The following is a 16612-nucleotide window of genomic DNA, read 5'->3' on the forward strand; positions in this document are numbered from 1 at the left end:
CCAACTCAACACAGGTTATGTCACCCATTTGGGGGACACTGATGAGATCCCACAGAGGGATCAAGGTTTATGATTTATATTATATATATAGTGCATGCACAGGTTGAGCTTGGTGTATGAATGGAAAGAAAAGTTTTAATTTTTATGTATGTTGTTGATCATGTATGGGATTATACAGGTTTACAGGTTAGATGTCAGGCTTGCTACGGGTCCCGGCGGCCTTAAGCCGATCTGGATCCTAGCGCCGGTAGCGGTCCGATTTTCGGGTCGTTACAGTTATGTAGAGTATAGAGGTCAAGCCAAACAAGATTAGTAAGGTTTCCAATAGAAGGAGGTACTTTTCCATAAAAACTTGTTCAGAAGAGCCTCAATCTTTCAAGGTGACTTCTCGGGTGGAAGTCAGGCAAAAAACATGTTAGATTTATATTTTCGCATAAGTCGATTATCTTTAAGTTCGGAAACGAGAAAATGCTCGCTGGAAATTCACCATGCAATTCACAACCACAAAGATGGAGAGACTCCAAAGATGAAAGATTTGCGAGAACCGTTGAAGAAATGTCCATGCATTCTAGATCAAGTTCCTTCAAATTGGTCATGTTTTGAACTAGACCTCTGAAGCTAGTCTGACGGAGCTTCAATAATCCATCATAACTAATGAAATCAAGATTACGAGATAGATCAAGGTAAACCAAGCTTGAAATATTAGAGATTTCAGCTGGGATTTCGCCAGAAAAGCCAGAAAAAGAAAAGTCGAGATGAGTTAACCTCGAGAGTTGGCCTATTTCGGATGGGATTTGAGAGTGGATGAAGTCGTTGCTTCCAAGATTAAGTCTTTGAAGATGGACAAGGCGAAAGAGAGTACTGTTGGAGTTGATCGACCCATAAATACAACTCTCACTTAGGTCAAGGCTAACGACATGATTAGTTTTCTCATCACACTCTACACCATGCCATGAGCAACACTCACCTGATCTTACGCCTTGATTTAGCTTCCATGATTCAAGCTTTGAATAAGAACAAGAGCTAGAGATGTTGAAGCTATTTTTGAATTGTAGCAAGGCCAAGCTTTCATCATCATGGCATCGTTGAATAGAAGAGTTAAAAGACTACGTAAATGCTATGGCATGGCACAACGTCGTCAACATGTGGAAGGAAAGCAACCGAACGAACAAAGGTGGTGACTCCATTGTCAGATAATTCTGTTGTACGGCGGCTGTCTTGTGGAGTGTAGGTGGTGTTGCCTGTGCCCATTATAAACATTACTTAAAACAAAGCTCCCAACTTTTTTATTCTTGATTTTTATTAAAAAAAATTAATTATATTTTTTAAATTATAAATGAGTAAATAAAATTTATTATTTAAAATCAATATTTTTAATATTATTTCATAGTAATCTTTCTAATTAAATTTATAAAATACAACTATAAGAATTTAGTATTATGATAATAAAAGAAGTTATTCAAAATAATTTAACAGCCATGCAATACATTATTATTCAGATAAAAAAAATATCATAAGAGATATATTTTTATTAAAAAAAATGATTGTTTTGGTTTATCATTGTTTAATTATGCGACTCAACAGAAAAATATGATTAGTTTAAGAGAAAAATGTAAAATATTAAAAGATTTAAAGAGTATCATGCAGATGCAACTTCCCTTGACCTCCCAATTACTTTGGTTTACTTGTAAAGACTTGTCAAATCCCTCACCACCATGTCGGCGAGTCTTCCACTATCGTTTGGTAAAAGAAAAAAAGAGTCTTCCACTATCGTTTGACAAAAGAAAAAAAGAGTCTTCCACTGTCACCATCGTGTCGGCGAGTCTTCCACTATCGTTTGGCAAAAGAAAAAAAGTATCTTTCACTGTCATCACTGTGTCCTTATTCTTTTTCGTGGGTGTTGAATGGCCGGATATTCAAATATATTATTTACTATAAAAAAAAAACATGGTTTTTCCATAAAAGTCAACCACATAATTTAAATTATATTTTATTGCAACATCATATTGTATGAAGTCATACACTTATTATTGGCTTCATATTGCCTTCAATTTAATTAAAATTATTATGTTTATTTTGTGTAAATAATTCTTTCTCTCAAATTCAATTCAATTATGTTATTATAGAATTTAAAAATTATTTATATCAATTTATTTAAATTATTACAATAAATATCAACTAAATTATAAAATTATGTGGAAACTAGTAGACTTATAAAAAATGCAATAAAAAATGAAATCCTCTGAAATACTATTAAATCATAATAGTTGAGAGTTTGCACTCACAGATTTAGTCTGATAATAAATGCATCTGCGTAAATCTGAGGGTTTGCACTCCAGAGCTATGCTTTCATCATCCGAAGTTGGAAAAAATGGTGGTGAGTCCCCAAAATCTTCACATTTCTTTGTCAAAGGAGCGCCACATAATCCCAAGTTCCCCTCATATTGATTGCTCTGAAATGTATCAAATTGTTTCCCTTGGGGTATTGGCCCTTCAAGCTCGTTGTAGGAGACATTAAAGAAAGCAAGGAAAGTGAGTTGAGCGAGCTCTGGAGGTATCTTTCCTGAAAGCTTGTTCTTTGAAAGATCTAATCCCTCTAATGAGCTCAAACATGCTAAAGATGGTGGTATGTGACCCTTGAGAAGGTTGTTTGAAAGGTTGAGGAGATTAAGCCCTTTAAGGTTTCCAATGATTTCTGGGATTTTTCCTTCAAATCTGTTGTTGGAGGAATCAATGGCGAGGAAAATATCTTGAATCTTGTCGTATTCCAGTTTCACTCCTTTGTTGAACATAGTCATTGACTAATCATATTCCCCATAGTAAGTATCAACGTCTGTGAAATTGGGCCTTAAATTTTCCCCCATGTATGTCATGTGGTTTGCTTGGATGGTTTTCATGGTTTCCCACATGTCTAAGTACACCGATGGCAGCTTTCGGACGAAACTATTGCCGAATAAGTCGATGATTCGAAGACTTGGGAAGCCTTTGGTTTTGGGTTTTTGATCTATCACACCATAAAAATGGTTAGATCTCAAAATCAGAATTCTCAACTCTGCAAGATTTCCCAACCAAGAAGGAAAAGTATCAGTTATTTGGTTGTCACACCCATTCTCTAAATTGTAGAGATGGATATGACTCGAAAAACTGACAGAGTTCCCCCTAATATTATAGATATAATTACATATAACCTGCTATAAGTTTCAAAATATTAAACATATAAGAGAAAACTAATGATTGATCTAGTCAATTCATAATATATTTATATGAAACAAAATATGTTCCTCACCGGAATGTACAATCTATACATGATCTTTCAAAATTACAAAAAGATATGAAAAAACACCTAAGATTGGTCCGACCTCCTCTAGACTCTGAGTGGACGATGTGGAAGGAAGGTCAAACTAAGAGATGAGGACTGCTGAGCTGATCACCAAAAAGGAACTGAAATATTAAAAGTATAAGGGTGAGTACAAAATACTCAGTGAGCGGATAAATAAATAACAAAGGGGAAAAGATAAAGTTTAAGTACTTAGTAGCACCAAATATTTAGTTAAAATAAGTCAGCTGAATAAATACAATGTATATCAATTAATATAAAATGAACTGTGAAAAATAGAATTCGCATACACTCATAATATGTTCCCTGCAAATAATGCTGGCATCCAGGTGTAATAAAATAATAACAGCCTGAGAGCAATGCTGGCATCTTAGGCTCTATGATGACAAATTTGGCCCAAAGGGTTGTAACAGCCCGGAAACCGAACTGCCACCGGCACTAGGATCCAGATCGACTTAAGGTCGCCGGGACCCGTAGTAAGCCTGCTATCCTGTCTGTCTACCTGTAAAATCCCATACATGATCATACATTTGCTGTAAAAACATAAAACTTTTCTTTATTCCAAGGCTTAACCTGTGCATGCACTCTCTCTGTGCTCTACCAATCCCTACTAGAGCTCCTCATGGCTCTAGGCGGATCAATCTCATAATGTTAAGCCTGGTTTTACTCATAAACATACAACAATAAAGAAACATACATAAACTGATCATGTGACTCCAAGGGATTACAAGTCTTATAAATCAAGCACCATTCTATACATTGATATACATTATCTCTATACATATACATGTCCATACTAGCTATTACAAAACTCTGTACTCTTCCTGTCCCCTACTGAGTTCTCTCTGACCTCTGAACCTGCACAACTGAAGTTAGGGGAGAGGGATGAGCTACGATAGCCCAGTGAGTAGAATAGGTAAATAACAGGTGATAAAACATGCTCTCATGGAATGCAACACAGAATCACATCACCTCGGCCGGACGGATCAAAACTCCCTCTATCTCATCTGGGGTACCTAAGTACCATGTGCCTGGTCCCCGTAGGGCTGTTCCAGGTCTTTCTGTGTGTGCCTGGTCCCCGTAGGGCTGTTCCAGGTCTTTCCTCTGAGGGCTAATGAATCCTCACGAAGTCCGTGCCGTCTCACATAAGCAATGTACAAGGAGCAATGCCAAGTACAAGGATATATGCAATGCATCATCTTTGTGTACACTAATGCACTCACCCTAAAGCATATTCATGATGCATGAAGCATGATAAAATATCAGTTCTCATATTAAAACATTAAGTTAATTTCCACTCACCTGTAGTTCTCTCTGAACTGACTCTGCAGGTTCTGACTCTGGACTCACTGCTGATGTCCCTGATTCCTCTGGTCCGTACCTACACAGGTGGACTCAAATGAGGGACTAAACGCACTCAAGAACATCTCTACGAAACTCCCCAAAACCCCTCTAAACAATCCTCAAACCATCACATAAAACATGCAAAGGAAAGCTGGACAGGGCACTTTCGGCGGCAGGTTCAGCGGCCGAAACCCCACTCCAGAGACGAAACTCATGCATGTTCGGCGGCACATTCGGCGGCCGAAGGTCTCGTCCAGAGACGAAACTCACACACTTTCGGCGGCCGAACTCCCTCTTTCGGCGGCCGAAAGTCCCTTTCTAAACCGAAAGCCTAGCTTTCGGGGGCAACCTTTGGCAGCCGAACTGCCTCCACAAAGGGTTCGGCGGCCGAACCTTCCTTCGGCGGCCGAACCTGGTTTTGCCCGAAGGACAGAACCCTGCTCTGTTTCATGCAAACTTTGCCCAAAAACCTACAAACATGCATAGCAACTACTCCCAACTAGCATAAAAGGGGTCTACAACTACTCTAAAACCCCAAACAATCAGAACACACAACACTTCAACATGCTTGACCACCACAAATCACCAAAAACCTCACCTAAACCTAAACATGCAAACTACCCATACAAACTTCATAAAACCTTTCAAAACCATCAAAGAAGCTCAGGATCTTCACTTACCTCTTAAACACTTGAGGATGAAGGATCCCAACGTGGAGATATGAAGAAAAGCTCTTCCAAAGCTCCAAGCTTCAAACCTTGGTTCTTTTGCTCAAAACCTTCATAAATCATCAAAACTCTTAAAACTCTTGAAAGATTTGATGAAAATCATGGAAAACATGAAAGTCAACGTAGGAGAGGCTGGAACTCACCTCTGGCTGCAAGTGGAGGAGAAATACCCTCCTTCCACCGACCCTTGGCCCTTTTATAGGTGGCTGGCCAGACCACCTTCGGCAGCCGAACGTGAAGCCGCAACCATGCAATGTTCGGCGGCCGAAAGTGACCTTCGGCGGCCGAACCTTTGCATTTCTCCCTTGTTGCTTTTCTTTCAAACTCAAGTCTTTTAACCCTTCAAAACATGAAAACCAGTGAAAATACCTTAAAAAACATATGTATTACCCTTCTCGAGGGTTCCGACACCCGAGATTCCACCGGACTATAGGAATTCCGATGCCGGACTCGAGCCGGGTATTACATTCTCCCCCCCTTAAGAACATTCGTCCCCGAATGTTCCTAACACAACATAAACACATAGAAAAGGGGAAAAACTAACCTTAAAACAGATATGGGTATTGCTGGAGCATGGACTCCCGAGTCTCCCACGTGCACTCTTCTAGGTTGTGGTGGTTCCATAAAACTTTCACCATTGGTATCTCCTTGTTTCTCAGCTTTCTGATCTGGGTGTCAAGAATCTGCACTGGCTGCTCTATATAGGTGAGATCACTTAAGATTTCCACCTCAGGTTCACTCAGAACCTTCTCTGGATCTGACACAAACTTTCTCAACATAGAAACATGGAATACCGGGTGAATTCGTTCCATAGAAGCCGGTAAATCTAGCTTATACGACACAGGCCCGATCTTCTGCAAGATCTCAAAGGGACCAATGTACCGTGGGGCCAGTTTACCCTTCTTTCCAAACCGAACCACTCCCTTCATCGGAGACACCTTAAGCAATACCATATCCCCCTCCTGGAACACTAGCTGCTTCCTACGGATGTCTGCATAGCTTTTCTGTCTGCTTACAGTTGTTCTGATCCTCTCTCTGATGATAGGCACTAACTTGCTGGTTATCTCAACTAACTCTGGCCCTGCAAGAGTTTTCTCTCCTACCTCTTCCCAGCAAACAGGTGTTCGGCACTTCCTCCCATACAAAGCTTCATAAGGGGCCATCCCTATGCTAGCATGATGGCTGTTGTTGTAGGCAAACTCCACCAGAGGTAGATGCTGCCTCCAAGAACCGCCAAAGTCTAACACACACATTCTCAGCATATCTTCAATGGTCTGGATGGTTCTCTCTGACTGACCGTCTGTCTGTGGATGGAAAGCAGTGCTGAAATCCAACCTTGTGCCCATTTCCTTTTGCAGACTCCGCCAAAACCTGGAGGTGAACTGAGGTCCTCGATCTGATACTATCGACACTGGAACTCCATGCAACCTTACTATCTCGTCTACATACACCTGCGCCAACTTGTCCACAGAGTAGTTACTCCTGACTGGAATGAAGTGAGCAGATTTAGTGAGTCTATCCACAATCACCCAGATGGAGTCTAGTCTGTTAGACGTCGCCGGTAACCCCACTACAAAATCCATAGCTATGTTCTCCCATTTCCATTCTGGAATCGGCAGTGGGTTAAGCATTCCAGCCGGCTTCTGGTGCTCTAGCTTCACCCTTTGACATGTCTCGCAGGCTGACACAAACTGTGCCACTTCTCTCTTCATTGCTGGCCACCAATACACCCTTCTTAGATCTTGATACATCTTGGTGGCTCCCGGGTGAATACTATACCGCGCATTATGAGCTTCCCTCATAATGTCTGCCTTCAAACTGCTATCATCTGGTACACATAACCTCTTACCGTGCCGAAGAATCCCCTCACTATCAAATCTGAACTCTGCACTGTTGCCCGACTGAACAGTCCTGGCAATCTTCACTAACTCGGGGTCTTCGTGCTGTTTCAGAGCCACTTGCTCTAGAAACACTGGTGTCACTCTCATCTGTGCGATCAAAGCACCCATACCAGATAACTGCACCTGTAACCCGTCTTCCACGAGCGTGTAGAAATCCTTCACCACCGGTCTTCTCTCTACTGCAATGTGGGATAAACTGCCAAGTGACTTTCGGCTTAAGGCATCAGCTACAACATTAGCCTTACCCGGATGATACTGGATCTTACAATCATAATCACTGAGCAATTCTACCCACCGTCTCTGCCTCAAGTTTAACTCTCTCTGACTTAAGATGTGCTGCAGGCTCTTATGATCCGTATAGATCTCACATTTTACCCCATAGAGGTAATGCCTCCACATCTTAAGTGCAAAGATAACAGCTGACATCTCCAGATCGTGTGTCGGGTAATTCAGCTCGTGCTTCTTCAGCTGTCTAGAAGCATAAGCTATCACTTTGTCATTCTGCATCAACACACAACCTAATCCCACTCGGGATGCATCACAGAACACTGTGAAATCTTCATCACTGATCGGCAGCGCTAACACCGGTGCTGAAGTTAACCGTCTCTTCAACTCTGCAAAACTCTCCTCACAATCCTCTGACCACACAAACTTCTGATTCTTTCTGGTCAGTTTGGTCATAGGAGCAGCTATCTTCGAGAAGTCCTGAACAAACCTCCGATAGTAGCCTGCCAAACCCAGAAAACTCTTGATCTCAGTCACTGTAGTGGGTGTAGGCCAGTTGGCTACTGCCTCTACCTTTTTGGGATCTACTGCTATACCGTCCTCTGATATAACATGTCCCAAAAAGGAAATGCTCCTTAACCAGAACTCACACTTGGAGAACTTGGCATACAAGCCATGCTCTCTCAAGGTTTGCAGCACTATCCGCAGATGCTGGGCATGGTCCTCTGCATTCCTGGAGTACACCAAGATATCATCAATAAAGACGATCACAAAACGATCTAAGTACTCCCTGAAAACCCTGTTCATGAGATCCATGAATGCTGCAGGGGCGTTAGTCAACCCGAACGGCATCACAAGGAACTCATAATGCCCATATCTGGTTCTGAAAGCAGTCTTGGACACATCTCCTTCCCTGATCTTCAACTGGTGGTATCCGGATCTCAGATCTATTTTCGAAAAACAACCTGCTCCTGCCAGCTGGTCGAATAGATCATCGATCCTGGGTAAAGGATACTTGTTTTTGATAGTGACTTTGTTCAACTGTCTGTAGTCGACACAAAGTCTAAGAGGTCCATCCTTCTTTCTGACAAACAATACTGGAGCACCCCAGGGTGAGGTACTCGGGCGGATGAAACCCTTAGCTACCAAATCCTGTAACTGCTCTTTCAACTCTCGCAACTCTGCTGGTGCCATCCTGTAGGGAGGAATAGAGATCGGTCTAGCATTGGGCATCAACTCAATCTCGAACTCTATTTCCCTATCCGGTGGCAATCCTGGAAGCTCTTCAGGAAACAAATCTGGGAAGTCTCTGACAACTGGTACTGAGGCTGGTTCCCTAACCTGACTGTCTAGCTCTCTCACATAAGCTAGGAACCCCTGACACCCCTTCCTTAACATTCTACGAGCCTGGAGGGCTGATATCAAACCCCTAGGTGTCCCTCTCCTGTCTCCTCTGAAGACACACTCTGACCCATCCTGGTCTCTGACACTGACTACCTTATCTCTACAGTTCAGGGTAGCATCATACGTAGATAACCAGTCCATCCCTAGAATGACATCAAAATCTGTCAACTCTAGAACCACCAGGTCAGCTGGAAGGTATCTACCCTCTATGCACACTGGACTGAACCGACAGACTGACTCTGCCAAAGATGGATCACATTTGGGTCCACTGACCCATAGAGGACACTCTAACTCAGACACCATCAGACCCAACCTCTCTGCAGCTCTAGAAGAAATGAAAGAGTGAGAAGCACCGGGGTCCATTAAAGCATACACCTCGGAACACCCAATGATGAGATTACCTGACACCACCGTGTTCGACGTGTCTGCCTCCTGCTGAGTCAGGGTGAAAATCCGTGCTGGGGCTGACGGACCTGCACCTCGGGAACCCATCCCTGATGAAGAGGCTACCCCTCTTCCTCTTCCTCTGCCACTGCTTGGTGGTACGGCTGAAGCTACGGGCTGAACTACACTGCCCGTACTCATCTGCTGGGATGGTGCAACTAAAGTCGCCTGAGGACATTCCCGTGCATAATGTCCCTCCTGCCCACATCTATAGCAGGCTGTGGATCCCAATTGACAAGCTCCTCTATGCTGTTTGCCACACCTCTTGCACACTGGAAACTCTACGCCAGAACTGGAGCCACTACTCATTCCCAGACCCGACTTAAGCCTATTCCAGAACTTGCCTCTCTTTCCTCTGAATTTCTCCCATCTCTTCTTACTTGCACTTACTGTACCCTGTGAGGAGGAACCTGGTTTAGCACCAGAAGACTGTGCCTTAACTACACCTTGACTTATAGCACTGGCCTCCATCTTTCTAGCAGCATCCACAATAGAGTGGAAACTTTCCTTCTCCGCATGAAGAATCAAAGAGAAATACCTAGGATGAAGCCTTGTGGCATATCTCTTTGCCTTCTTCTGATCTGTATCATATGCCTGACCGACATATGGCAACAATTCCAGGAACTTATCTGTATAGTCATCAACGCTCATCTCCTCCGTCTGTCTCAACTGCTCAAACTCCACAACCTTTAGTTCCCTAGAACTGTCAGGAAAAGCCCATCCAGCAAATTCGTTGGCGAACTCTTCCCATGTCATACTCTCAAGTCTCGGGTCCACATAGTTCTTGAACCATTCTCTAGCTTTCTTACACTTTAACGTGAACCCTGCCATCTCAATGGCTCTACCATCATCTGCTCCTAACTCACTTGTTATCATTCTGACTGCACTGAGATACTCAAAGGGATCATCTCCTGTATTGAATTTAGGAGCATCCAACTTTAAGTACTCGGTCATCTTTACCTTACTTCCCCCTGACGAACTGGGTTGCTGTGCTTCTACAACAGGGGCTACTGGTTCAGGAGGTGGTGGTGGAGGAACTGGTTCCCTCACTTCAGGCTGTACTGGACTTGGATGAACAGGTGGGGGTGGATACATGTGATATGGTGGATAAAAGGAAGGATAGGGCATATATGGCATGTAGGGTGGATATGGGGCAAAGCTGGAGTAATCCGACGTGCCTCCCATCGGATACTCTGGGCCCTGTGGAAAGGGTGGATAGCCAAACCCAGAGGCCTGAACGCCTCCCTGGGACTCCCCCATACCTTCTTCTGACCTTCCTACATCCATGCTTGCATCTCTACTCTGATCCTCTTCCCTCACACCTCTTTCTTCTACTGACCTTCCCCCTCTGCTTACTCCTCTCCTGCTCTCGTCAGAAGACCTTCTAGGGTCTCGTGACGTTCCTTCCCTGCTTGACCTGTGCGATCTTGCCCTTGGCAAGGCAGGTGGACGAGCAGCTGTACCCTCACTTACGGGTGGGACTCCAGTCAATCTCGCAGATCGACGAGTTCCTCGCATCTTCACTCTCTGGAAAACAACAAACACATAAAACATAAGCAACACATCAAAAAAAATGCACATGCATAACTCATGGCATTGCACATCAGCATATAGACAGGACTGACATCCTATCCTAATGGACATGTTTTCCTATGGTGCTTGACCTGCTAAACCTCTCTATGAGCCCAACTCTCTCTCTATAGGTCCGACCATATGAACCTAGGGCTCTGATACCAATCTGTAACAGCCCGAAAACCGAACTGCCACCGGCACTAGGATCCAGATCGACTTAAGGTCGCCGGGACCCGTAGTAAGCCTGCTATCCTGTCTGTCTACCTGTAAAATCCCATACATGATCATACATTTGCTGTAAAAACATAAAACTTTTCTTTATTCCAAGGCTTAACCTGTGCATGCACTCTCTCTGTGCTCTACCAATCCCTACTAGAGCTCCTCATGGCTCTAGGCGGATCAATCTCATAATGTTAAGCCTGGTTTTACTCATAAACATACAACAATAAAGAAACATACATAAACTGATCATGTGACTCCAAGGGATTACAAGTCTTATAAATCAAGCACCATTCTATACATTGATATACATTATCTCTATACATATACATGTCCATACTAGCTATTACAAAACTCTGTACTCTTCCTGTCCCCTGCTGAGTTCTCTCTGACCTCTGAACCTGCACAACTGAAGTTAGGGGAGAGGGATGAGCTACGATAGCCCAGTGAGTAGAATAGGTAAATAACAGGTGATAAAACATGCTCTCATGGAATGCAACACAGAATCACATCACCTCGGCCGGACGGATCAAAACTCCCTCTATCTCATCTGGGGTACCTAAGTACCATGTGCCTGGTCCCCGTAGGGCTGTTCCAGGTCTTTCTGTGTGTGCCTGGTCCCCGTAGGGCTGTTCCAGGTCTTTCCTCTGAGGGCTAATGAATCCTCACGAAGTCCGTGCCGTCTCACATAAGCAATGTACAAGGAGCAATGCCAAGTACAAGGATATATGCAATGCATCATCTTTGTGTACACTAATGCACTCACCCTAAAGCATATTCATGATGCATGAAGCATGATAAAATATCAGTTCTCATATTAAAACATTAAGTTAATTTCCACTCACCTGTAGTTCTCTCTGAACTGACTCTGCAGGTTCTGACTCTGGACTCACTGCTGATGTCCCTGATTCCTCTGGTCCGTACCTACACAGGTGGACTCAAATGAGGGACTAAACGCACTCAAGAACATCTCTACGAAACTCCCCAAAACCCCTCTAAACAATCCTCAAACCATCACATAAAACATGCAAAGGAAAGCTGGACAGGGCACTTTCGGCGGCAGGTTCGGCGGCCGAAACCCCACTCCAGAGACGAAACTCATGCATGTTCGGCGGCACATTCGGCGGCCGAAGGTCTCGTCCAGAGACGAAACTCACACACTTTCGGCGGCCGAACTCCCTCTTTCGGCGGCCGAAAGTCCCTTTCTAAACCGAAAGCCTAGCTTTCGGGGGCAACCTTTGGCAGCCGAACTGCCTCCACAAAGGGTTCGGCGGCCGAACCTTCCTTCGGCGGCCGAACCTGGTTTTGCCCGAAGGACAGAACCCTGCTCTGTTTCATGCAAACTTTGCCCAAAAACCTACAAACATGCATAGCAACTACTCCCAACTAGCATAAAAGGGGTCTACAACTACTCTAAAACCCCAAACAATCAGAACACACAACACTTCAACATGCTTGACCACCACAAATCACCAAAAACCTCACCTAAACCTAAACATGCAAACTACCCATACAAACTTCATAAAACCTTTCAAAACCATCAAAGAAGCTCAGGATCTTCACTTACCTCTTAAACACTTGAGGATGAAGGATCCCAACGTGGAGATATGAAGAAAAGCTCTTCCAAAGCTCCAAGCTTCAAACCTTGGTTCTTTTGCTCAAAACCTTCATAAATCATCAAAACTCTTAAAACTCTTGAAAGATTTGATGAAAATCATGGAAAACATGAAAGTCAACGTAGGAGAGGCTGGAACTCACCTCTGGCTGCAAGTGGAGGAGAAATACCCTCCTTCCACCGACCCTTGGCCCTTTTATAGGTGGCTGGCCAGACCACCTTCGGCAGCCGAACGTGAAGCCGCAACCATGCAATGTTCGGCGGCCGAAAGTGACCTTCGGCGACCGAACCTTTGCATTTCTCCCTTGTTGCTTTTCTTTCAAACTCAAGTCTTTTAACCCTTCAAAACATGAAAACCAGTGAAAATACCTTAAAAAACATATGTATTACCCTTCTCGAGGGTTCCGACACCCGAGATTCCACCGGACTATAGGAATTCCGATGCCGGACTCGAGCCGGGTATTACAAGGGTGACCATCTGACATACGCCCCAAAGGCTATCTGTATATCAAGCGCTGTCCCAAAGACAGTGTAAATATATATTGTGCTGAAAATAAATCACCTGTTATCAAGGTGTTATCTATTCGGTGCATATACAGAGTGTAATCGGCTATTTATTCAGCTGTACTTTAAATTCAATTTCATTCATTCAAGAAATATAAATTATCGTTATCCTTTCCCAACTTAAATAAACAAAATAACATATATGAATATATATATATATATTTAAGAAAAGTATCAATGTTATATATTTATCTACTCACCAGTATTTGAGGAACAAAAGAACTTAGATCGCAGGAGCACCCCTATTATCTATCCTGGAAGCTGGATCCTCTCCTAGATTTTAAAAAAAATACTATATCAAATAATAAATAAATATTCTAGGATGATAATATAAAACGTAAAAATGTGAAATTTTAAATATATTTTTATATATATTTTTAAGAAAATTTCGGCAGTATTTCGGTATAATTAGACCTCCCAAAAATACTCAAACTCAACAAAAATACTCAATAACCTATAAATATTATTTAGATCAACCTATGAAAATCATTAATCTCAAAAATAAATATAGAGTCTCATTAATTGGATCTTACTAAAATATATCTCTTTTAATTCATAAATCACAAAAATTACTATTAAAAGGGTAGAGAAAATAAATTATATCGTAAAAATTTGAATAAAAGGGATAAAGCTCACTTACCCAATTTTTGGAGCCTCTGGAAGAAATTATTGAATTTTTGAGTAGGATATAGGTTTAATAAGGATGTAGCTGAAGGATTTTGAAAGTTTATTGGTTGATTGAGTTGAGGGAAGGAGATTTGGGTTAAAAGAGCTTTTTTTTTTTTTTTTTAAACTAATAGAGCAAATGCTCTGCGAGGAAGACAACGGACCAAAATAATTTTGCTTTGGTTTCGGGAAGGCTCCCGAAACCATAGCTTTTCATATTTTTTTTCCTTTTTTTTAAATTATTATTATTTTCTTTATTTATTATTTTATTTTATTTTATTTTATTAATAATAATTATATATATACATATTTAAAAGTTATGGGCCTTCTCTCTTCTTTCTTTTTTTTTTCTTCTATGGGCCAAATATGATATTGGTTGTTACCAAAATCAACCAACTGTAACGATGAAAAATTGGCTAATGATTTTGGAACTTGTCCTTGTAATTGATTGTAACTGATGCTAATCATTCTCAATTTACAATCATCTCTCTAGGCTGCAGGAATAATTCCATGAAAATTGTTTCTTCTCAAATCCAACACTGACAGATCACTGAAATTGCTCAAACAATGAGGAAGTTGACCGCTTAAATTATTGAAGGATAAGTCGAGAATTTCAAGAGAATATAAATTGCAAATCAACGGAGAAAGTTCACCTGTCAATTGGTTGTGTGAAATGAGGTAGGAAATGGTGGATGGTGGTGGCAATAGAAGGGATCCTTAGAGCTGATTAGACCTAAGATCTAGGTTTCGAATCTGAGCCCATTGAAAAATAACAGGATTTTGTTCAAACCCAGTTAAAAGGTTACGAGAAAGATTCAAAAAATCCATGGAATTTGTACTTATGGAACACATCCATGAAGGGATTTGAGCCTGTAAGCTATTTGAAGAAAGGTCTAGATATTCCAAGCCATGTTGGTTCTGCAAGAAGTTGGGAAACTGGGTAAGGTTGCAAGAAGCCAATCCTAAAGCTCTCAAGTACGGAAGGTGGCCATTTGTAGCCATTGTAGAGTGCACGGACAAGCTATTAAATGATAAGATCAGTTCGGTTAACTGGTTGAGCTGAAAGAATGAGCTTAGATCCAATGACCCAGCTAAAGTATTTGAATGAAGATCAAGGAATTCAAGTTGATTGAGTCGAGAGAAATTGATAGGAATTGAACCTTGCAATTTATTTGATGAAAGGTACAACGAAGATAGCGAGGTGAGATTGTTAATCTGGGGTGGGATTGGACCAGTAAGTTGATTTTCCTTCAAAAACAACATATTAAGTTGAGTGAGGTTCATGAAACTAGATGGGATCTGGCCATTGTATGTGGAGACCAGCAAGCCCCAGATAAGTGAGCTGGGTGAGTCTTCCAATCCAAGAGAGTGAAGAAGTTGAGTTATGTAGAGTATCTGAGAGGTCAAGCTAAACAAGATTAGTAAGGTTTCCAATAGAAGGAGGTACTTTTCCATAAAAACTTGTTGAGAAGAGCCTCAATCTTTCAAGGTGACTTCTCGGGTGGAAGTCAGGAAAAAAACCTGTTAGATTTATATTTTCGCATAAGTCGATTATCTTTAAGTTCGGAAGCCAGAAAATGCTCGCCGAAAATTCACCATGCAATTCACAACCACAAAGATGGAGAGACTCCAAAGATGAAAGATTTGTGAGAACCTTAGGTACCGTTGAAGAAATGTCCACGTATTCTAGATCAAGTTCCTTCAAATTGGTCATGTTTTGAACTAGACCTCTGAAGCTAGTCTTACGGAGCCTCAATAATCCATCATAACTAATGAAATCAAGATTACGAGATAGATCAAGGGAAACCAAGCTTGAAAGATTAGAGATTTCAGCTGGGATTTCGCCAGAAAAGCCAGAAAAAGAAAGGTCGAGATGAGTTAACCTCGAGAGTTGGCCTATTTCGGATGGGATTTGAGAGTGGATGAAGTCGTTGCTTCCAAGATTAAGTCTTTGAAGATGGACAGGGCGAAAGAGAGTGTTGTTCGAGTTGATCGATCCATAAATACAACTCTCACTTAGGTCAAGGCTAACGACATGATTAGTTTTCTCATCGCACTCCACACCATCCCATAATCAACACTCACCTGATCTTATGCCTTGATTTAGCTTCCATGATTTAAGCTTTGAATAAGAACAAGAGCTAGAGATGTTGAAGCTATTTTTGAATTGTAGCAAGGCCAAGCTTTCATCATCATGGCATCGTTGAATAGAAGAGTTAAAAGACTGCGTAAATGATATAGCATGGCACAACGTCGTCAACATGAGAAAGGAAAGCAACCGAATGAACAAAGGTGGTGACTTCATTGTCAGATAATTCTGTTGTACGGTGGCTGTCTTGTGGAGTGTAGGTGGTGTTGCCTGTGCCCATTATGAACATTACTTAAAACAAAGCTCCCAGCTATAATACCCGGCTAGACTCCGGCATTAGAATTCCTATCGTCCGGCAGAATCTCGGATGTCGAAAACCTCTAGACGGGTAAAATATATTTTTCTAAAATGTTTTCAAGTGTTTTAACGTTTTAAGTAAGAAAGAAATTGAGTTTTTGAAAGAAAAGCACCATGGAGGAAAATCCAGGTTCGGCCGCCGAACCT

At 41.9% G+C, this 16612-nt stretch overlaps 3 protein-coding genes across 3 annotated transcripts; all 3 read right to left on the reverse strand.

Annotated features, from left to right (window-relative positions):
- Window positions 1–356: 356 nt before the first annotated feature.
- On the reverse strand, window positions 357–1251 carry LOC110608370 (receptor-like protein 7). Its single transcript, XM_021747590.1, has 2 exons — window positions 1111–1251; window positions 357–1004 (listed from the first exon to the last, which is right to left on the reverse strand). The coding sequence occupies exons 1-2, from the start codon at window positions 1249–1251 to the stop codon at window positions 357–359; spliced, it is 789 nt and encodes a 262-aa protein (XP_021603282.1).
- A 1007-nt stretch (window positions 1252–2258) lies between these two features.
- LOC110608372 (receptor-like protein 9DC3) lies at window positions 2259–2798 on the reverse strand. The gene has a single exon (XM_021747592.1). The coding sequence runs from the start codon at window positions 2796–2798 to the stop codon at window positions 2259–2261; it is 540 nt and encodes a 179-aa protein (XP_021603284.1).
- Window positions 2799–14736: 11938 nt separating this feature from the next.
- On the reverse strand, window positions 14737–16324 carry LOC110607960 (receptor-like protein 47). Its single transcript, XM_021747138.1, has 3 exons — window positions 16105–16324; window positions 15683–15852; window positions 14737–15414 (listed from the first exon to the last, which is right to left on the reverse strand). Exons 1-3 carry the CDS (start codon window positions 16322–16324, stop codon window positions 14737–14739), a joined length of 1068 nt encoding a protein of 355 aa, XP_021602830.1.
- Window positions 16325–16612: the final 288 nt, after the last annotated feature.

The sequence above is a fragment of the Manihot esculenta genome, chromosome 13, assembly GCF_001659605.2.
Source record: "Manihot esculenta cultivar AM560-2 chromosome 13, M.esculenta_v8, whole genome shotgun sequence".
In the NCBI taxonomy this organism is placed as follows: Eukaryota; Viridiplantae; Streptophyta; class Magnoliopsida; order Malpighiales; family Euphorbiaceae; genus Manihot; species Manihot esculenta.

Excerpts from the sequence above, each read along its gene's own strand:
- LOC110608372 (XM_021747592.1), bottom strand. The coding sequence starts at position 2,798 with ATGACTATGTTCAACAAAGGAGTGAAACTGGAATACGACAAGATTCAA.
- LOC110607960 (XM_021747138.1), bottom strand. The coding sequence starts at position 16,324 with ATGAAGTCACCACCTTTGTTCATTCGGTTGCTTTCCTTTCTCATGTTG. Across the intron at positions 15,853-16,104 it reads AAATCAAGGCATAAGATCAG|CTGAAATCTCTAATCTTTCA; the intron begins GTGAGTGTTGAT and ends GCGAAATCCCAG. Across the intron at positions 15,415-15,682 it reads ACGTGGACATTTCTTCAACG|ATACTCTACATAACTCAACT; the intron begins GTACCTAAGGTT and ends TTGACCTCTCAG.
- LOC110608370 (XM_021747590.1), bottom strand. The coding sequence starts at position 1,251 with ATGGGCACAGGCAACACCACCTACACTCCACAAGACAGCCGCCGTACA. Across the intron at positions 1,005-1,110 it reads TGCCATGCCATAGCATTTAC|CTTGAATCATGGAAGCTAAA; the intron begins GTAGTCTTTTAA and ends TCTTATTCAAAG.